Source organism: Sus scrofa, chromosome 15 (genome assembly GCF_000003025.6).
Source record: "Sus scrofa isolate TJ Tabasco breed Duroc chromosome 15, Sscrofa11.1, whole genome shotgun sequence".
In the NCBI taxonomy this organism is placed as follows: Eukaryota; Metazoa; Chordata; class Mammalia; order Artiodactyla; family Suidae; genus Sus; species Sus scrofa.
The window spans coordinates 18,966,068-18,988,765 of record NC_010457.5 but is presented as its reverse complement, the minus strand read 5'-3'; the positions used below and the strand labels follow the sequence as shown (position 1 = coordinate 18,988,765).

At 37.4% G+C, this 22,698-nt stretch overlaps 1 protein-coding gene across 1 annotated transcript in view; it reads right to left on the bottom strand.

Moving 5' to 3' along the window:
- Positions 1-22,698, bottom strand: part of NCKAP5 (NCK associated protein 5) — a 1,051,270-nt gene that overhangs the window by 473,597 nt on the left and 554,975 nt on the right. The window contains 1 exon segment of the mRNA XM_021075797.1: positions 3,605-3,738. Coding sequence (XP_020931456.1) covers positions 3,605-3,738 — 134 coding nt within the window.

Genomic DNA, 22,698 nt, shown 5'->3' with positions numbered 1-22,698 from the left:
TTCTCTGTATTTGTATTAAAGAAGGTAAATGGTCTGAATCAAGTTGGTTATGGCTGCCTGAATCACTCTCCATGCAGGTAATTTCTGATTTATGAGTTCAGAGTTAATTATGTAACCTTCGGTCACATCTTTTTTTTTTTAATTGCCCAAATTTCGGACCACTGCTGATCATTATACCCTAATCAGGGGTCAAGAGGGAGGAAGGGATTATGAATGAAAGTTTGATAGTGACATAAAAGAGAACTACTCATTCAAACACTTTTTATAGATTTTTATCACCTAAGTGATCCCATGACTCATTACCACAGATAATCACAAATGCTCAGGTCTGTCTGAAGGCTCTAAGCCACCAAGCCCAACACCTGACTAAAACTGCATAATAGCAAGCCTCCAACTAATTCTGAATTGTTCATTCTGACACTGGCATTCTACTTCACACATACATCGAATTGTCCCAGTTTTTAACTTCATTATTCATTTTCTCCTTCAATGCCTCATGTCATCCCTAAATCTGAGCCTCGGAATCTCCTTAACTACTTTTAGATGCTTCCATGACTACAGGACTATCAGACATACCAGGAACATACCTCAACCAACTCAGCTCAGGCCTTTGTATCTCATGCCTGTGCTCGAGTTTCATAAAAGAAGCATTAGAAAGATATAACACGTGTATACCTACATGTCCCCATGAACTTGAAGTTCATGGGCTTGACTTAAGAACCCTGAGCACTTGAGTTCTTCCCACTTGTTTTCACTTAGGAATGGACTTAATTTGTATAGTATGAAACTGAACTCTGCAGATATAAGTGACACAGCAAAAGTAGGGATACTTTTACAAACTGATCCTAATTTAGACTATCTTGGACCATTGTCTACTACATCCTTCAATTCCATCTTTGTAGGAGCCTATGAGATGCATTCTATTATGAGTTTATTACTAGAGATAACATTTCTCTCTTTAAGGGGGAGTGGCCTTTTTCTAAGAGATAGAATTACGCATTCTCTTGTATTTTCCTTTTCATTTTTCCACCACAAATCTTAGAGCCAAATTAAATGCTCACTCTCAGAAACATGCCAGGCTGTCTTAGTACGATTACTGGACATATTCCCCTTTTGTGGTCTTTATTTTCTGTTTTTATTTTAATGGTGTTATTGTAAAACTACCTTTTATGGTAAGCTAGTCCATACTCTTTGAAAATATAGGTTATTATATTATCATTTTTTTACAGAAGAAAGCCAAATTTAATTATGTATATATTGAAGCCCCACAAAGACAACGAGACTCAGGGAAAAGCAGATGATTGAGGCTTATATACTATCTTGACTTAAGGAACATGCATCCCACGGATGATACTCAAAGTCAGTCTCATTACATCTTAGATATCATTATATACAAAAGCAACTTGTTGACCCAGAAAAAAAGAGAAGATTATGACTATAAAAGTTCTAAATTTAATACAATCATTTGGATTACAGAACTTATTTATATGAGCTTACCATGTTCAAGGGGGATGTGCTATAAACATGTTCTACAGCATTGAGAATTTGATATAGATTTAGATGATAGGAACAGGATTGTTTAAGTAAGCCTCAAGAGAAACATCTTACCAAGCTCATAATGTAAATGGCCCTTAGAAATGGTTTAGTGTGTCTACTTAAATTATTATATAGTTATCTTCTCTGCTGAATATGCTTTATCCTCTATCTTTTGCTGATTTACATTAGTTGGTATAACTGGACTTGAACTTCAATTTCAGTGGTGCTTACTGAGAAACTGATTCTGTTGGGGGAAGCAACCTTCACAAAAGCAGTAGGTAAAATCAACCTATTTGGTTTACAGATAATTATTTTCTCTTTCAGCCTAGAATGTCACCTCTGCTCCTGTGCAGCTCAAATATGTATGGGATTGTCATTTGATTTATAGTAGATGACCTGGCATCCTATGAAAATATTTACTGTGGTATGCCTCCCGCCCTGTAAATCAGTAGCTCGAATACGGAGACATCTCAATTAGATGGTACAAGGGTAGCAAGATTTGTCGCCTCCTTTCTTCTATCATTCAAAAGGCAAATATTACAAAGCAGTGTTTGTGTTAACATTGCTTCAGAGGGTGGGGGAGGATCTCCTGTTTCAATGTGGGAGACATAAAGTGAGAGCTGCCATCAAACAGAATGAAAAATTGAGCACAGGGTTGTATAAGTAATAGCCTGTGAGGGGTGGGACACGTGTTTATTCAAGTATTGATTGGTGCATTTTGACAATGCCCATATTATCACAGTCTCCCGGAGTTGAATGGGGTTTAAATTATGACTCTGAACACAGAGGAGTCATCCGTCCTTTCTTCCCGGTTCCTCCAAAACACCTCTATACTAAAGTCCCCAACACTCATGGTAACAACCACCATGAGATCAATCATCTGGAGGCTCAACGTTGGTCTCCCCCTGGAACATGTTCAATAATTAAGATACCATTAAAAAAGCCTCAAGATGCAGAAACAAGTGATCCATCACTGATCACATCCAACCCCAATGGTAAATTAAGGACAAGACCCACACAGTTTGCTGAAGAAAATTTTAGGGTAACCTCTCAAACTTGATTCTGCTGGGGATAATCTCATGAGGGAGAAAAGAAACAAAAATTATTTACTGGGTTTTGCAAACAGTGAAGTGACTCACAGAAATAAAAGCAAAGTGTGTCCATCATGGGATGCCCATATCTGGTCCCAGGACTGTAATTGCACGTCTGTGGTTTTTTCCATGATATGAAACAGATTCTAAATAACAGGTTGAACTTTTGCCTGACCCCACATTAACTATAATTGAAAGCTGAAAGATTCTTACTGTGCTGGAATTAAATGCAAGAAGAGCTCCTTTTTTGGAATCCTTTCAAATTCAAGTTATATCTTTTCTTTTTGTGGCTGCACCTGCGGCATATGGAAGTTCCCAGACCAGGGGTTGACTTGGAGCTGAAGCCAGCCTATGCTACAGCTATGGAAATGTGGGATCCAAGCTGCATCTGCAACCTACACCACAGTTTGGGGCAGCACTGGATCTGTAATGCACTGAGCGAGGCCAGGGACTGAACCTGAATCCTCACAGACACTAGTTGGGTTCTAATCCTCTGAGCCACTATGGAAACTACCAAGTTATGTCTCTTTAGAGGAAAGAAGCTCATTGATTTTTTTTTTACAGATTCTAGATATTTACTCTAAATAATATTTAAGAGCTTACTGAATGATTCATACTCTCACTACCTGAAAATAGGATCATGAGGACCAGTGAGATTTCATGTTCCTGGCTGATCTTTCATAGGACATGCCTATAGGCACACAGCCACCACATCTTACTAAAAGATACTGTGGAAAGCCACTAGGGAAGAAAAGACAACAAGCTTCAATAAAATCAATACTGAGGTGCAAATGGAAAGCTCTAGAAAATTGGTCCAAATCTAACTGAACGGCTAGGCCAGAAGAGAAGGTCTAAACTGCTGATCATTACCTCCTCCAGTGCAACATGAGCTTGCACAATGGTAATTCAAGCAAAGGCGTAATTGGTGCAGGGAAAGATGCAGCTCCTGAAGAAAGAGGTGCAGGACAGAACCATACCTGGAGAACTGCTGCTGCAGGCCACGCATCTGAATTCTGTTCCTCTCAGACTCCAGTGTCACCTCCTGCAACCGCTTCTCACTCTGAAGACGTAAGTGTCTCTCCTCTTCCAATTCATGTATCAGCTTCTCATGCTATAAAAGGCACACAGGGGATAACTTTTAAGAAGGTGTTTCTTAAATATTATACAAAAATAATTAGTAGTAGCTGTTGGTTACTAAATGCTAACCTAGACTTTATATATAAATTAATTGCATCCTCATGACAACCTTACAAATTAGGTTATAATATGACTCTCTTGTTATACAGGAAACTAAGGATCAAAGACATCTACGTCATTTGTCATAAAAATCAAGGAGGGAACAAATTTTCAATCCTAACTGATTTGACTCTAATGCTTGAATGATTTCCACTAAACCAGGTAGCTTCCTATACAGAGATGAAGATTTATGACTGAGTAACACTAGCAAATGCAGAACAATTCAAATAATAATGAGTCAGTCCATTAGTGCCTGTTCAGAATTACTTCATCCCTTCAATCTTTGGTATATGCTTTAAAAGGAACATTACTGATTTTTATAGAAGGACTGGGAATTTCAACTTAATTATTCCATGAAGCTGATGAAAAGAAGGTTAAAAAATTAGTTTGTATATGACCATTTAGTTTTTCACAGATATAAACTGGTTAAGCCACTCGCTTTATTTGTACTCCTAGAAAACTAACTCTTCATGGATGAACATCAAGAATTTAAAAAGGGACTGGAAGACCCAGAATAGATGGTTCAGCAAAAATTCACTCCAAGAACTGGTAAAAAGCATACAAGCTCATATGTATCCTGAGACACTCAGCCAAGCTAATGATTTTGTTTTTGTTTTTGTTGTTCTTACTGCCTTTTTATAAAAAAGCATGCCATGCTATTATGCTTGTTGTTGTTACTAAATTATGTACTTTGTATACAGGATATATATTCTATGATGAAAAACAAAGACTCAAAGCCTGATTAGGAGGAACCTGCATTCTTAAAGGGAAAGTAGAGAAGCAGAGACTTGAGGCTCCAAATAACTCAGATACTACGACACTGTATCATGAATTATCCAGATGAAATTTGATCCATGGCAAAACTTATGGAGAAAAAGCTCTCCTGAGGACCATAAAGGAAACATTAGACCATTTCTGGAAAATGTATCAAGGTGCTATAATAATACTCATACATCTCATGCCTTTGCAACTTTGACCATGTTCTCTCTCATGCTTAAAAATCCCTCTCTATTCAAAGCCCAGAAGTCCTCTCCAGGCTCAGGTTGATGTATTTTGGGTATTAACCCATTTTCAGATATACGATTTATAAATATTTTCTCCCACTTGGTTGGCTGTCTTTTCATTTTGTTGATAGACTCCTTTTCTGAGCAGAAGCTCTTCAGTTTGATGTAGTCCCACTTGTGTATTTTTGTTCTTGGCATCAGGTTCAAAAGATCATCACCAAGATTAGAGCAAAATATTTTAAAATTCCTATGGAAACATAAAGGACCCTGAAATAACCAAAGCAATATTGAAAAAGAAAAGTGGAACTGGAGGAATCAAGGCTCCCTGACTTCAGTCTATACTACAAAGCTACAGTCATTAAAACATTATGGTAATGGAACAAAAACAGAAATATAGATCAGGGGAACAGGATAGAAAGTCCAGAAATAAACCAACGCACCATTGGTCAACTAATCTGTGACAAAGGAGGCAAGAACGTACAATGGAAGAAAGACAGTTCCTTCAATAAGTGGTGTTGGGAAAACTGGAAAGCTACATGTAAAAGAATGAAATTAGAACATTCTTTAATACTGCACACAAAAATAAACTCAAAATAGATTAAAGACTTAAACATAAGGTCAGATACAATAAAACTCATAGAGGAAAACATAGGCAAAACACGCTTTGAGGTAAACTTCAGCAATACCTTGTCTGATCCATGTTCTAGAATAATGAAAATAAAAACGAAAATAAACTAATGGGGCCTAATTAAACTTAAAAGTTTTTGCACAATAAAGGAAGCCATAAACAGGATGAAAAGACAACCTACATAATGGGGGAAAATATTTGCAAATGAAGTGACTGACAAGGGATTAATTTCCAAAATATACAAACATCTCATGGAGCTTTATATCAAAAAATTAAAAAACCTAATAAAAATGGGCAGAAGATCTAAATAGACATTTCTCCAAAGAAGACAGACAGATGGCCAAAAAACACATGAAATGATGCCGACATCACTAATTATTAGAGAAATGCAAGTCAAAACTACAATGAGGTACAAACTACACTAGCCAAAATGGACATGATCAAAATGTCTACAAACAGTAAATGCTGGACAGGGTGTGGGAAAAAAGGAACAATTCTACACTACTGGTAGGAATGTAACTGGTGCAGACACTATGGAGGACAGTATGGAAGTTCTTTAAAAAACTAAATATGGAAATACCATATGATCTAGCAATTCTATTCCTGGGCATCTATCCAGAGAAAATCATAAATTGAAAAGATACATACACCTCATTCACTGCAGCACTATTTACAATAGTCAAGACATGGAAGTAACCTAAATGTCCATCAACAGAGTAATGGTTAGAGGAGATGTGGTACATATATACAATGGAATATTATTCAGTCATAAAAAGAATGAAATAATGGCATCTGCAGCAACAAAGATGGAACTAGAACTTAGCATACTGAGTGAAGTCAAAGACAAATATCATATGATATCCCTTATATGTGGAATCTAATAAAATAATATGAAAAAGTTATTTTAAAAAACTTATTTAAAAAAGAATTTATTTATAAAACAGGAACAAACTCACAGATTTTAAAACCAATCTTCTGGTTACCATAGGTGAAACTCTTGTGGGGAAGGAGGAATTGGGAGGGTGGGAATAAAAAAAAAACACTACTGTATAAAATAGATGATTAACAAGAACCTACTGTATAGTATAGGAAAGTCTACTCAATAGTTTGTAATAACCTATATGGGAAAAAAGAATAGATACATTCATATGACTGATACACTTTGTTGTACACCTGAAACTTGTACTACATTGTAAGTAAACTATATTCCAATAAAAATTATTTTTAAAAAGGTATTTACACACACACACACACACACACACACACACACACATACACACAAAGCAAAAACAAAACAAAACAAAACAAAACATGCCAAGGAGCTTACCACTATGTTTACTTTCAGGAATTCTATGGTTTCAGGTCATACATTCCATTGTCTTTAATCCATTTTGAGTTAATATTTGTGTATGCTCTATGGTAGTGGTTTAGTATCATTCTTTTGCATGTGGCTGTCCATTTCTCCCAACATCATTTATTCAAGAGACTGTTTTTACCCATTTAAGTTCTCAGTACCTTTGTCATAAAGTAATTGACCATATATGTGTGGGATTAATGCTGGGCTCTCTGATCAGCTCCATTGATCTATGTGTTTGTTCTCTGTTTTTCATTTTTTAGGGCTGAATGTGTGGCATATGGAAGTTCCCTGGCTAGGGGTTGGATCTGAATTGGAGCTGTAGCAAAGCAGGATCAAAACTGCATCTGTGACCTATGCCATAGCCCACAACAATGCTGTATCCTTAACCCACTGAGCAAGGCCAGGGATCAAACCTGCATCCTCATAGATACTAATTGGGTTCTTAACCCACTGAGACACAATGGGAACTGTATGTGTCTGTTTTTATGCAAATATACTGTTTTGATTATTGTAACTTTGTAATATAGTTTGAAATCTGAGAGCATGATGCTCCCAGTCTTGTTCTTCTTTCTCAAGATTGCTTTGGCTATTTGGGGGTCTTTCATAGTTCCATACAAAGTTTAGAATTGTTTGTAATATTTTTGTGAAAAATGCACTGGAATTTTGATAGGGATTGCGTTGAATCAGCAGATTGCTTCGGGTAGTATGAGAATTTTTTTTTTATCTTTTAGGGCCATACCCACGGCATACGGAGGTTCCTAGGCTAGGGTCAAATCAGAGCTGTAGCCACTCACCTACACCACAGCCACATCATCACAGGATCTGAGCTGCATTTGCAACCTACACCACAGCTCAGAGCAACACCAGATTCTAAACCCACTGAGCGAGGCCAGGGATCAAACCTGTGTCCTCATGGATGCTAGCCAGACTCGTTTCCACTGAGCCACTATGGGAACTCCTAGTATGAGCATTTTAATATTAATACTTCCACTCTATAGAGTGGAAGTACAGAAAATCTTTCCATTAATTTACATCTTCAATTTCATTCATTAGTATCTTGCAGTTTTCAATATACAGATCTCTCAACTCATTGGTTAAATTTGTTCCTGAGTATTTTATTCTCTTTGATGCAAATGTAAATGAGATTATCTTCTTAATTTCTCGCTCTGATGGTTCATTATTAGTGTAGAGAAATGGAAATGGATTGCATATATTGATTTTTGTAACCTGAAAATTTATTGAATTTATTAGTTTTAATAGTTTTTGGGTAAAGATTTTAGTTTTTTTCTAGATATAAAATCATGTCATCCTCAAATAGTGATAATTTTACTTCTTACTGCACAATTTGTATGCATTTTGTTTCCTTTGCTTGATTGTTCTGGCTAAAACTTTCAATACTATGCTCAAAAAAGTGGCAAGAGAGGGCATCTTTGTGTTTTTCCTAATCTTAGAGGAAAAAATTTCAGATTTTCAGTGTTGAGTATGACACTAGCTGTGGTCTTGTCATATATGGCCTTTATTATGTGGAGGTATGTTCCACCTACACCTCCATCATTGAAACTATTTATTATAAATATATATTGAATTTTGTAAAATGCTTTTTATACATCTATTGAGATGATTATGAGTTTAATTTCTTCAGTTTATTAATATGATTTATTATGTCTATCGATTTGTAGATGTTAAACCAAACTTGCTTCCCTGGAACAAATCCCACTTGATCATGGTTTATGATTCCTTTTAGTGTATTGTTGAATTTGGTTTGCTAATATCTTACCAAGGGTTTTTTGCATCTATGTTCATCAAGCATATTGCCCTGTAATTTTCTTTTCTTGTGGTGTCCTTGTCTGTTTTTGGTATCAGGGTAATACTAGTCCCTTTAAATGAGTTTGGGAATGTTCCCTTCTCTTCTATTTTTTTTTGAAAAGTTTGAGATTTGTTAGGTTTCACTAGTAAAGCCGTCTGGTCCTGGATTTTTATTTGTTGGGAGGTTTTTTATTACTCATTCAATTTCTTCCTATAAGCAGTCTATTTAGATTTTCTGTTTCTTCATAATTCAGTCTTAGAAGGTTATATGTCTCTAGAATTTACCAATTTCTTCTATATTGTCTAATTTGTTGGCATATAATTATTCATAGGTATCTCAAAATCTTTTTTTGGGGAGGTCTTTTTAGGGCTACATCTGCAGCAATGGGAGTTCTCAGGCTAGGGGTCCACTTAGAGCTGCAGATGTCTGCCCATGCTACAGCCCCAGCAATGCCAGATCCAAGTGTCTGTGATCTACACTATAGCTCATGGCACTGCTGGATCCTTAACCTACTGAGTGAAGCCATGGATTGAACCCACATCCTCATGGATACTAGTTGGGCCTGTCACCACTGAGTCACAACAGGAACTCCTCTTAAGAACTTTTGTATCTGTATATCTATGGTATCAGTTGTAATGTCTCCTCTTTCATTTCAGGTTTTTCTTATTTGAATCCTTTTATTTTCTTGGTAAGTCCCTCTACAAATTGGTCAATTTTGTGTTACTCTTCTAAAAGCACCAGCTTTTAGTTTTACTGGTATTTTCTATTGTCTTTCTAGTTTCCATTCCATCTATTTCCTCTCTGATCTTTGTAACATTTTTCCTGCTACTAACTTTATGCTTGTTGGTTCTTCTTTTTCTGGTATCTTGAAATATAAAATTAAATTGTTTAGTTGAGATTTTTCTTTTTCTTGAAGTAGGCACTGTTTCACATATATTTTGGTATGTTGTATTTGCAATTTCATTTGCCTCAATGACAATGGTTAATTGACATAATTGTTGTTCAGCAGCATGTTGTTTAATCTCCCCATGTTTTGCTTTTTCCAGGAAGTTTTTTTCTTGTAATTGATTTCTAGTTTCATACCATTGTGGTCAGAAAAGATGCTTGGCATGATTTCAGTTTTCTTACATTTATTAAGACTTTCTTTTGGCCTAACATATGATGTATCCCAGAGAATGTTCCACATGCACTTGAAAAGAATGTGTATTCTGTTGCCTTTGGGGTGAATGTTCTATATGAGTCAGCCCTCTGCATCCATGTGTTCTGCATCTAGAGATTCAACCAAATGAAGACAAAATTTTAAAAAAGAAAAAACATTTAATGTGCTGTCTTTCAACAAATATCTAAATAATATTGACATTTTATTACAACTAGTTATATATCATTTACATTGTACTAGGTATTATAAGCAATCTATAAATGATTGAAAGCATATGGGAGGATACAGGTAGGTTACATGCAAATACTATCTATTTTATATGAGACTTGAATAAGCATGGATTTTGGCATCCAAGGGGGTCCTGGAAACAATACCCCATGGTTTCTGAGGGGCACCTGTATGTTAAGTCCATCTGATCTAATATGTCACTTAAGCTAAAATACTTTATTGATCTTATGCCTGATGATCTCTCCATTAATGTTAGCAGGGTATTAAAGTACCCTATTATTATTGGATTGGTGTCTATTTCTCCCATTAGGTTTTGTAATTATTTATACATTTTGGTGTTTCTATGTTGGGTGCATACATATTTATAACCTCTTGTTGGATTGACCCCTTTATCATTATGTAATGTCCTTATTTTTCTTTTATTTCAGTCTTTGTTAGAAAGTCTGTTTTGTTTGATATGAGTATACAGACATCCCAACTTCCTTCTAGTTTCTACTTGCATGGAACAGTTTTTCCATTCCTTCACTTTCAGTTTGTGAGCCTTTACATCTGAACTGAGTCTCTTGTAGACAGCATATAGTTTTGTTTTTTTCTTAAATCTATTCAGCGACTCGGTTCTGATTGCAGAATTTAGTCCATTTACATTTAAAGAAATTATTGATAGGTGTGACTTATTGGAATTTCCTTATTGCTTTTTAGCTGTTTTGTAGTTCCTCTCTTTTCTTTTCTTCTTCTTTTCTCTTCTATTATGGTCTGTTAGTTTTCTTTAGTGCCATGCTTAGACTCCATTCTCATTATCTCTCATGCATCTACTAGAAGTTTTTGCTTAGTTATTACCATGAGACTTACATATAATAACCTATATTTATAACAGTCTGCTTAAGCTAATGACTTAAACTTTAACACATTCTGAAGCTCTATACATCCATTCATCTCCACATTTGATATTTTCAATGTCAGCATTTTGCATCTTTTCATCCTTAACTAATTATTGTAGTTACAGTTATTTTCACTACTTTTGTCTTTTGACCTTCATGCTAGCTTTATAAGAGATTTATCCATCACCTTTACTTTTGCCAATGTGGTATATATACTTTCATATATTTTGTTGTTAGTAATTAGTGCCCTTCAACATTAGGGACTAAGAAGTCCCTTTAACATTTCCTGTAAGGCCAGTTTAGTGGCGATGAACTCTTTTAGCTTTTGTTTGTCTGAAGAATTCTTTGTCTCCTTCAATTCTGAATGATAACACCAGGGTAGAGCACTCTTGATTGAAACACTTTCTTTTTTCAGCATTTTGAATATACTGTGCCACTATTTTCTGGCCTGCAATGTCTCTGCTCAAAAATCTGTGGCTATTCTTATGGGGGTCCCCTTGTATATAATAAGTTGTTTCTCTCCCTTGCTGCTTTTAGCTTCCTGTATTTAAATTTTGACATTTTTGAGGGGGGCTTAAAATAAGAATTTATTATTTCTAATATTTATATGGGAAGTTGGATGATTCCTGTGTTGATTTCACCTGAACTTGTTTATGTGGCTTCATTCAGAAGGGTTGGCTGAGCTTGGAGGTCCAGGATGGCCTTTGGCAGTTGGTGTTGGCTGATGGCTGGAGCACCTCAGTTTAGGCTTAGTCTTGGAATATCACTTTACTTTTAACTCTTGACGTTTTAATTATAATATATCTTGGTGTGGATCTCTTTGGGTTCATCTTAATCTCTCTGGACTTCCTGGATCTGAGTGTCAGTTTCCTTCCCCAGGTTAAGGAAGTTTTCAGCCAATATTTCTTCAAATAAATTCTCTTCCCCTTTCTCTCTCACTCTTCTCCTTCTAGGACCACTATAAGGCAAATTTTATTTTATTTTATTTTATTTATTTATTTTTTTGCTATTTCTTGGGCCGCTTCCGCTGCATATGGAGATTCCCACGGTAGGGGTCTAATCAGAGCTGTAGCCACCAGTCTATGCCAGAGCCACGTCTGCAGCCTACACCACAGCTCACAGCAATGCCGGATCGTTAATCCACTGAGCAAGGGCAGGGACCGAACCCGCCACCTCATGGTTCCTAGTCGGATTCGTTAGCCACTGTGCCACGACGGGAACTCCTATAAGGCAAATTTTAGTCTGCTTAATGTTCCATTAGTTCCCTAAGCCAGCTTAACTTTTTAAATATTTTTTTCTCCTCTGCTTGTATGAATTCTTTGCCTTATCTTTGAGATCACTGATCCTTTCTTCTACTTCATCTAGTTTGCTGATGAACCCCCCAGTGTATTTTTCATTTCAGTTTCTGTAATCCTCATTTCTGTGACTTCTCTTTGGTATTTTCTTACATTTTCCATCTCTATAGACATTCTTACTGTGTTCATCTATTTTCTCAAGTTTGTGAGCATATTTATGACCATTACTATGAACCTTTTATCAGGGAAATTATTCATCTCCATTTCATTAACATTTTTCTTCTGAGGTCTTATCTTATTCTTCTTTTTGGAACACATTGTTCTCTTTCATCATTTTGCTTGACCTTCTGTGTTTGATTCTATGTATTAGGTGAAACAGCTATGTCCCCTGTCCAGGCGGAGTAGTCTCATGTGGAAAATACTTGTTCAGCCTTGCCCCAGCTCTTGGTTTTCTCTTGAACTTTTGTGATTAGTCAAGTGGTCTGTTTTATTTTTTAATAGCTCCCAGTTGTTGATGGTATGCCAAGACCTGTCAGTGTTACAAAGGGAAAGATCTCACTCAGCACCTAGATTCAGGGTGATTATAAGTCATACCCTCAGGCAGCAGCTTTTGAAGTATGCAAATATATAGTCTTTTAGAAATGCAATTGTAAACCCTGCTGGTTCCAGACCAGACAATCCGGAGGTATCCTCGGGACAACAGTTGGAAAATTCAGGGCTCCAGAAAAGTGTATTAGCTCCTTTCTATAAGTTATCAGAGAGCTGTAGCAAGGCCGAGGGAGAGCACAATGATGGCACCCCAAGCCTAGGTTCTCTGAGAGCACTTCCATAGCCTCTACAGTTACGATAAACCTAAAGCTTCCCCTTGGGCTAAAGCTCCAGAACAACAGGCCTCTTTCACAGAAAGACTGAAAGTATGCTTCCCTCCACTGTCTGTCCAATTGTTATAGACCTGTATGCCAAGCAATGCAAACCCCTCCCCACCCCACCCCCCAGCTATCAGAGCCAAGCACTGAAGAAGCATCCCCTGTGCCTACAGAAACTGGGGCAACAGATATAAAATCCATGGTACCAGACACATGTAAGAGCTCTCCCCTCCAAGAATCCTGGTACTTTGAAGCACAATACAGGGGGGATGTACTTTACTCTTGTGAAGGCAGTACTTCCCTTTCAAGGTGTTTGGAAAGGTTTAGAGTCAGTCTTTAGATGTGTGTTAAATGAGAAACCTGCTCTTTACCCTGCAGCTATGTTAAGCTTACAGGCCTCTTTCACAGAGAGACTGAACTCCTGGGTCTGTTACCTCTTGTTCTGTCCTCAAGGTGGTAGCTATTTAAGAACACTTTCTCCACTGGTTATCATTTTGGAGGACCCACGGGAGTAAACCCTGATGGATTCAAGAGCCAGGTAATGTAGAGATGTCTCTTGTAGCTACTGCAAAAATCAGGGCACCAGATAAGTGTATAAGCTCCTTGCTGTGAGATGCTGGCAAGCTGGAGTGAGGGAGTGGGAAAGTATAAAGATCATGTCCACTGTCCTCCATTCCCTGAGAGAATTTCAGTGGGCCTCAAGGAGTGTGCCAGGCTAGGGAGCCTCCCTTCTGGCCAAAGCTGCTGGACACACAAATCAGCCTCCTCAGAAAGACTGGAGGTCTTTTCAGTCTGTGATCTGTGCAGTGTGCTGGGAATCACACAGTCTGTCAAGAACTGTCTCTCCAATTGTTTCACTCACATGGACCCAGTAAAGCAAGCTCCCTGGCCTTCAGAGCTAGGTGCTCAAAGGGTGTCTCCTGGGCTGCAGCCACACAAACTGGGATACCAGATGCCAAAAAATAGGGTACCAGACATCTGTGAAAGCTCCCCACTGGAGATACTGCGGAGATACTGGAGGGACTGGGGAGCTTGGCAGAGGGAGAATGCAAAGAGGACACCCTCCAAGAAAAAAAAAAGGAAGAAAAAAAGATAGTGTCTGCAAGCTTTAGTGAGGCTGAGGAAGAGCACAAGGATGGCACCTACCAATGCCTCCATTTCCAAGCAGAATCCAAATATGCCTCCCCTCTGGTAAACACTTAAAGATTAGCAAAAAAAATCTCCTTCATATATAGTTTGGCTGCCTCTGTGTTAGGCCCTGAGGTGAGTGAATCCACTCATGAGTCCTTGAAGACCAGTTTCTCAGTTCACTACGGACTTTTGGGTCTTGTGGTTCTGAGCCCCATTGGTTTTCAAAGACAGATGTTTGGGGGCTCATCTCTCAGACGCAGGTCTTAGGAGTTGGGCTACTTGCTGGGGGGCACCTTTCACTCTGCATGGAGAAATTATGAGTTCCCTCCCACTTATGGGTCACCACACTGAGGGGTGGGGTTTATGGCACGACCTCATCTCAACTTCTCCTCCCTACCCTGATGTGGTCCTTTTCTCATTTGATATGATGGAGAAATTCATCTAGTTTGGAGGTCTTTTCCAGAGGGAACTGTTCCATATGAAGCCTAGATTTGGTGTATCTGTGGGAGGAGGTGAGTTCAGGATCTTCCTACATTGCCATCACGGATCACCTCCAAACACCTAATTTAAAAGTGCAAATTTGTCCAAGTGCCCTGGATATATTAAGGGATGATTTGGGCATGACAACAATCTCACATTTGCTTATGGTCAATTTTATTCATGAGAAACACAAGTGAACACTGAAAACCACACTCCAGTAGAAATACACAAATCACATACACCTCAGATGGATAGACGAGTGACATCCTTCTACCACACGTGTTATGAGCCTCCCCTGTCACATCTGAAGGTACCGCCTACCCTCTGATTTCAGCCAGCCTTCCTTCCATGGCTTCATAATAACTCACAGGCTGCAGCCCTTCCCACAACAGACTGTATGTCTTTTTCAAGGTAAAGTTTCATAGTTATTGTATTATTATATATTGCTTAACCATTTAACACTTTAAAACTTAGCTGCCATTTTTATTAGATGCCTATCATTTTTATGTGTTGCTGATAAAGCTTTTGAGCACTGTGTCCCTAGTTTCAGTTTTTCCACAAGTCCTTTGCAGTGATTTTTTTGCAATATGTATGGCATGTTACAGCAGAGAACATGTTACATGTTCTCACATTAGACATGAGAAAAAAAAAAAACTGAATCAATAGTAGAATTCCAAAGTCCCTTCCTTCTTTGGCACGAGTAAAGATTTGGGCCTTATACAAAGAACCAAATATAAAAACAAAAGAAAATGTGTTTTAATTCCAAGTCTTTGTTCTACCAAATGATCTTGATGCTACCTTCATAGCCTTCACATAGATCTAAACTTACTCAATTACTATCCTCTGATTAATACTCCAGCCAAGGAGATGCCACAATTTCCCTACGTTTTATTTTTTAAACTCCTCTCCTGATAATTTTTCTAAGACTTGCTTAAATTGTTTCAATTAACAAAAAAGACATTTCTACCTGTTATGTTCCAAAGAAAGGGAGAAAACCTATAGATCCTATCATTATTTTCTAACTGAATAGAGAAATCTTGGGAAAAGGGGTAGGTCCATACCCACATGGATTTATTCGTTCACTCAGACCACAAATGTATACTGAACAGCTACTGTGTGCCAGACATTGGACCAGAGCAGGAGACTAGCAATGAGTTCAAAACACATTGTTTTTGACTGCAGTAGACTTACTCACTGGAAGAGAAGGCAGGTGCTAAATGAACTATCACACAGATAAATATCTCAGTATAAACTGATGGATAATTAAGGGTTTGCTTTTTGTTGAAAGATGACAGCCAGAGGAATTGATTTTGTTTGCGGGTTAGGGGAAGGCTGCTTCTGAGAAACTAACATATGAATTGTGATGACTAGGAGTTACTTGGGAAAGAGAAGGGATCAGTACTACAGCCAGAGTGAGCAGCAAATGGAACGTTTTTAAGTCATATACGAAAAGAACAAGGAGAAGCCCAGGGTGCCTGGAGCCTGGCGAGCAAGGGGAGAGAGTGGCATATGATCTAGACAGAAGGAGCTAGGGCTAGGGCATGGGGGCCACGATGGTCCTATTAAGAATATGAGATTATATCCTGAGTGAACACTTTACCAAGGCTTAATCAATTAAGTGATAGGATCTGATGCAAAGACTATCTAACTACTATGGGAACAAAGAACTAATATAAGAGGCTGAATAACAGAATGGGAAGATATTTAACTAGAGAATAGTGAAGCCATCAGCTACTAGTTGAGAACGTATCATTTGCTAGTCAAGGAGTTTGGGACAAGCCATGTAAAACATTAACTATAGTAAGCTAGTTTCTTCTACACACTGGGGAGATTATAATGGCTCAAGCCAATCTCACAATAGCACTGTGAGAAATGGATAAAATAATGTATGGTGGAGCAAAACTAACTCTTAAAAGTACCATAAAAAATAAGGTATGGCTAATTGGAATTATACAGCTTATATTATCTATTATATTTTAGCAACTTTGGATAAGTTCTTACATAATCTACTATATTTTATCTACTCTGGATATAAGCATTTTAGTTTTTAATGACTGCTACATATTAAATAAGTATTAGAGTTATGTATTTCTTTTCAAAAGCTCAAAAATGTGTTTTTTTTAAGCAGATCTGACTTTAATAATGAGGGGAAGTACATTTTAAATTACATTTTAATGTAAGAACTGAGAGAGGAACTTAATCACAGATGTCATCTGGAATGCATATAATCCTGTGTTTGGACTTCCCTAAAATACATTCTTTTTTAATTCCATCACCTCATATGATCTTAAACAGATGGTTTGGTCTATGATATGCCAAAATTTCAGGAGTTAATATTAAGGCATTAACACTTGATCACAAATACAGAAAGCCAAGTAATACCTCTACCTTAGGTCTAATTATATTTGGTGACTAATTACATCAGTGGAGGATACTACAGGCAAAATTAGTTAGAGAAGACCAAAAGAGTTTGGGAAAGAAAGAGGAGCTTTTTCTACTTGCTGGGAAGATTGTAGTGTTATACACGGTCCTGTGTTAGGTGAAACAACACCGTAAAAAGAGAGGCACCTCCTACGTATGCTCCAAGGACGCCATCTAAGTCCTGCTTAGTGAGTGACATGAGACATTAACTCATCTAGAGGTACTCCACACTGATGTGATGCTTAAAGATACATGAAACTCTACAGAAAGTTATTCTATGCTTCTGTTTGAAAGATTTCCTGAAATGTATTCAAGTTATAATGTCCTTGTTGCATGATATTTTATAATCAAAGAATTATGGCAATAATATTAACACTCTTGGATGAGAAAGGGACCTAAAAAAATAGTGAGAAATGAACAGAAGTCGTTTGAAAGAGCCAAAGGGATTAAATGATATTCGTGGGTATTGACAAAAAAGTATACAAGTTCATTCAAGAATGAGGAATCTGGCAAACAGGCTACATACTATGCAATGAGGATGTGAATTAAACAGACTATTAGAAAAGTACACTTGCTTCAATGGCACAAAACATAAAACCCAGCAGTCAGACCCAATAATCAAATAAAAAATTTGAGATCTGATTAGATTTGCTCATTAATTTGTATTCAGTCACAGATACTGTCATGTGTTCACCAGCCAACATCTAAGGTACACTGGAACATTTTAAAATTACCTAGAGATCCAGAATAATGATTCTAATTCTCTTTGCTACCTACTGAGAATCTAAAATTGACAAGTGATTCTTTTCATTTTAAGTCCATAAACCAAATACAAATGAGCAACAAACTTAAACCATTGCTTCCATGAAATCTAGTTTTTAAATGGAAAATCTCTACATTAACCAATTTCTATCAAGTCACTGTAAAAATGGGTCTAAATTAAGCTAAAGTGATTACCTCTAATTGCAGCCTCATTTTTGCTTCTTACACAAACTGCAATATCTTTTCCCTGTAAGGCTCCCTGAAGTCAATGTCCCCATTAGTTATGAAAGATTCAGTTACCCTAGAAGCAAAGCAACAGATAAGGAACTTAAGAATTGATTTTTTTAAAGCCTGTACTGTTGGCCGTAACAGAAGAATTAGAATCAGATTTTGAGATGCTAGGATAGAAGTAGCCCAAAATACATCTGCAGTGCTGATAACATCACCCAAGAGAGACAGAGCTTTTATTCTAACAAAAAAATACACAGAGCTCAGTTTGGAAGAAAAAAAAAAAAAAACTTGAGAGGAGGGAGGAAAGGGTGAGTGAGAGAAATAAAAGAAAGCAGGGAAGGAGGAGAAATTTCAAGGGTAAAGAAGACAGATGAGCACCTGGAAAGATCTTTGAAATGTCTTCAATGCTAGACAGAGCTCTAAAAAGGAAGTACCACAGGTGAATCACTCTGTACGATTACCTTTCCTTTGGGAAAAATTATCTATATGTTTATTACTTATCAAAAAGATACAGATGTGAAGTTTACAGGAGAAGTATTTTCAGGGTGGGTTGTGCAGAAAAGCATAGCAAAACAAAGGTTTGGTGTGTCAAGATTGATATGGATTATAAAGGCATGTGGGAACAAATCATAACACACGATGGTACCCTATAAAGAGAGAAAATTAAGTTGTCTTTTGCTTACAGCCAATGCGCTTTACTATTTATCAACTAAAGCTACAAGTGAAGAATAAGGTAGTAACATGGCATTCACAATATAAAGTAATACAGTTTTGATTTTACTATCATCATACCGCTAAAAAAAAAAATAGGACAAAAAGATATACTCTGATTCACATCCCACAATTTTCATCACTCTAAAGTGTCCTGAATTTCACCATCATGATTCCTGGTGAAGCTACTGGTCTGGGTTATTATCATTTCAGTTCCCCCATTAATTTGCTGTACAATTTTGGGAACTAGGCTTACCCTCTTCTGATGTCCTTTTTAAAGGCTGGGGTTCCTTTCATCCCTTACATTTTAAGTAGCCATGAAATCAGCCACAATCAAAATGAAGGACTTTAGAACATGTTACCCCTAGGAGTTCCCATTGTGGCTCAGAAGGTTACAAACCCGGCTAGTATCCATAAAGATGCAGGTTTGATCCCTGGCCTCACTCAGTGGGTTAAGGATCTGGCATTGCCATGAGCTATGGTGTAGGTCGCAGATGTGGTTCAGATCTGATGCTGCCCTGCCTGGCTGGCAGCTGCAGCTCCAATTCAACCCCTAGTGTGGGAACTTCAATATGCCTCAGGTGTGGCGCTAAAATAAAAAGCATACACACAAAAAGAACATGTCACCCCTAAATATGACACCTTGGCATACTGAAGATCTTAAGCTGAAGGAGTTTGAGGAAACAGCAGAAGCTGGAAGGTTACTCTGACCTTCCCCAAGCCCTTCACCTTTCTTCCCTGAAACAGGTCACAAGACCCTCATGTGAGGGATGTCCTCCTTCTATACAGGAGGAAGGGAGACATTCTCATCATCAGAGAGAGAGAACTGGGGGCCAAGAAACCCATACAAACTAACCTTGTTAAACTAACCCTTATTGTACTAGTATTCTTCACCACTTCCCGTCCTAGCCCAAACCACTCTGACTTGTCTTCACAAATTGCTTTCTGATCTAAAAGATATAAACAACTTCTTGTTCTGATCACTTCTCTGACGTTAATTTTCCTGTGAAGGTTCTCATGGAAGCATAACAATTCAATAAAATATGTTTTTCTCCTGGTAATCTGTGTTATACAAGTTTAATTCAGAGACCCAAAGGGGGTAGAGGAGAATTTCTCTCCCCTTAGGCTAGTAAGAAAAACATAAATACTAATGGGATGAAGAGGATAATGGCATGTATGATATTATTTATACATGGAATCTAAAAATAGCACAAATGAACCTATCTATAAAACAGAAACAGACTCACAGACATGGAGAACAGGCTGGGGTTGCCAAGGGGGAGGGGGAGGGAATGGGATGGATTGGGAATTTGAGGTTAGTACATGCAAACTATTACATTTAGAATGGATAAGCAACGAGGTCCTACTCTATAGCACAGGGAAATATATCTATCTATCTATATATCTCCACTCTCTTATGATAGACCATGACAGAAGATAACATTAAAAAGGAAATATATATATATATATTTCTATTTCTGACTGGGTCACTTTGCTGTAAAGCAGAAATTGGCACAACATTGTAAATCAATTATACTTCAATAAAAGTAACAATAAAAGAATATAGTGACATTAAGCAATATCTATAAGATAGGGGGTGTATATATGTTGAGGACTAGTCACACCATGGATTGCATCCTATATATGGATGAAGATGACTGGCATTCCTATATAATGAGGTAGGTAAAGCTGTAGATCTAAGAGGGAGAGGGTATGGTTTTCTTGGATAGTGCAGACAATGCTAAAATGATAACATTGGGTGTCACGCAATTTGGAAGAGAAGTGGCGAAACACAGACCCCAGAGGCATTGATTTCCATTTGCTTCCCAAACAACAGCAGGTCTCAGTGGATCCAGAGGAAAATGACAGAATCAAAATGTTTGCACAAGATCATTCATCCTCGGGGGGGGGGGGTCCCCAAAAGTGAAAGACAACCATAACAGAGACCCACAGTAACTGTGCCTTTCTTACTACTGTCATTCATTAACAATGGTTCCCTGAGTTAGAAGAGGCTTTGCCACAGGATTTCCTGGCTCGCTGACTTTCTGATTTCAACAAGCTTCTCTAAAAACCATTTTTTTTCCCAAGTCTTTGAATATCCAGTGATTATGGAGGCTGACCATTCAAAGCAAGACATTGATAACTGAATAGAAGCTTGGTTTCCACTGTCAACTTCCAAATTCAGATGCACATTTTCCCTTAGCCCAATCAATTCCTTGAGTTTATTTGGTCAAAAATCTCAATTTTCAACTTAGAAAAAAAAAAAAAAAAGCTTCATTTACCTGACCAATGGGTCCTTTCATAAGAAGTAATGAATCATTCTCCTCCTCTGGTAACTGATCTTTCTCTGTTGATGTGTTCATTGATCACAATTAAAAGGGGCTATTAATTAATTATTCTATCCCTCTCAGGGTTCTCAGAAGTCAATTTTATTAAGTGCCTTCCTCTTTTGATTGAAGTCTTAAGTATTCTTTTCTGTTCAGTGGATACAGCATATTTCATACAAGGAAGGAAGAGAATTTCAGTTCTTTGGGGGATTTTTACCTCCAGCACCGAACCAATCCATGTGGCCCTAGATTTATTTATTCTCCATTTCACTCCTCTGTCCATTCCTTTTCTGTCTTTACCCCACAATGGAGAATGCATGGATTTCTTCAGCAGATTTAGTTACCACTGCAAATTTGAGTCACTATATTTATTTCTTCAATCCCTACTGTAGAGGATTCCAAGATCTTTTATTTTCTCTTCTACACTCCAATCTTGAACTTCAGCTATATTGACTAGAAAAGTTACCGGTTGCTCTCCTTCTCTTCTCTGATGTCTTCCTTACCTCACCGTGCAGCTAATTTATGGTTTATCCCATGCAGTCATGCCCCTAATTTCAGCTTAGCATTTAAAAAATTATACAATGTCATATTACATTTCTTATATAGGTATTATCCCCATCTCTTCAAAGAGCATCTTTTTAATCTTTTTTCTTTTTTAAAAGTTTTATTGAAGCACAGTTGATTGACAATGTCGTGATAATTTATGCTATACAACAAAGTGATTCAGTTATACATGTACACACATCCATGCTCTTTCAGATTCTTTTCCCTCATAGATTATCACAGAATACTGGGTAGAATTCCCTGTGTAGTACAGCAGGTCCCTGTTGGCCAATCACTCTATATACCTCAGCGTGCATGTGCCAATTCCAACCTCACCACCACCCAGCCCACACACCCCCACCCCGCCTGGTCCATCCCTCTAAAAAAAGGATACAAATGAACTTATTTGCAGAATAGAAGCAGATTCACAACATCAAAAATCTTATGGCTCCAAAAGAGCATTCTTTTCTTTAGGGATTGAGCCGTTGCACTTGGTAATAAAACCCTAAGTAGAGTTTGTATCTGTGACAACTTTCATTGTTCTGAGGACCATATAATGAGATTTTCTTTAGTTTAAAAACCCCAAAGATACATGTTATCCTGCTTGTCGTTTTCTTTCCCTTACCACTACCTTTGTTTGGTCTCATTTTTTGCACCCTCCTTGCAGAACACAGATTGTAATCCCGAACTCCATATTCAAATCTCTGATTTGATTAGTCACTTTAACTCCTCAACTATTAAGTCAGAATTTTCCTTTCTTAGAGAATTTGCTGTGGCCTCCTTAACTAGTAAGTATAATGCCATTAGATTTTTTTAGTATAGCACATTTTCCTATTATTTTGCTCAACCTACTAGATGTTACAGAATGCTATTCAGATGAAGAATCCTTTTTTCCCTTGTGATTGGACTCCTCATATTCCTGCCTTCCCTTCATGAATGGGTATAATTATGTGTATGTGAAATTAGAGTATTTGCTATGATAATTATTCACTCCTCTCAAATAGGAG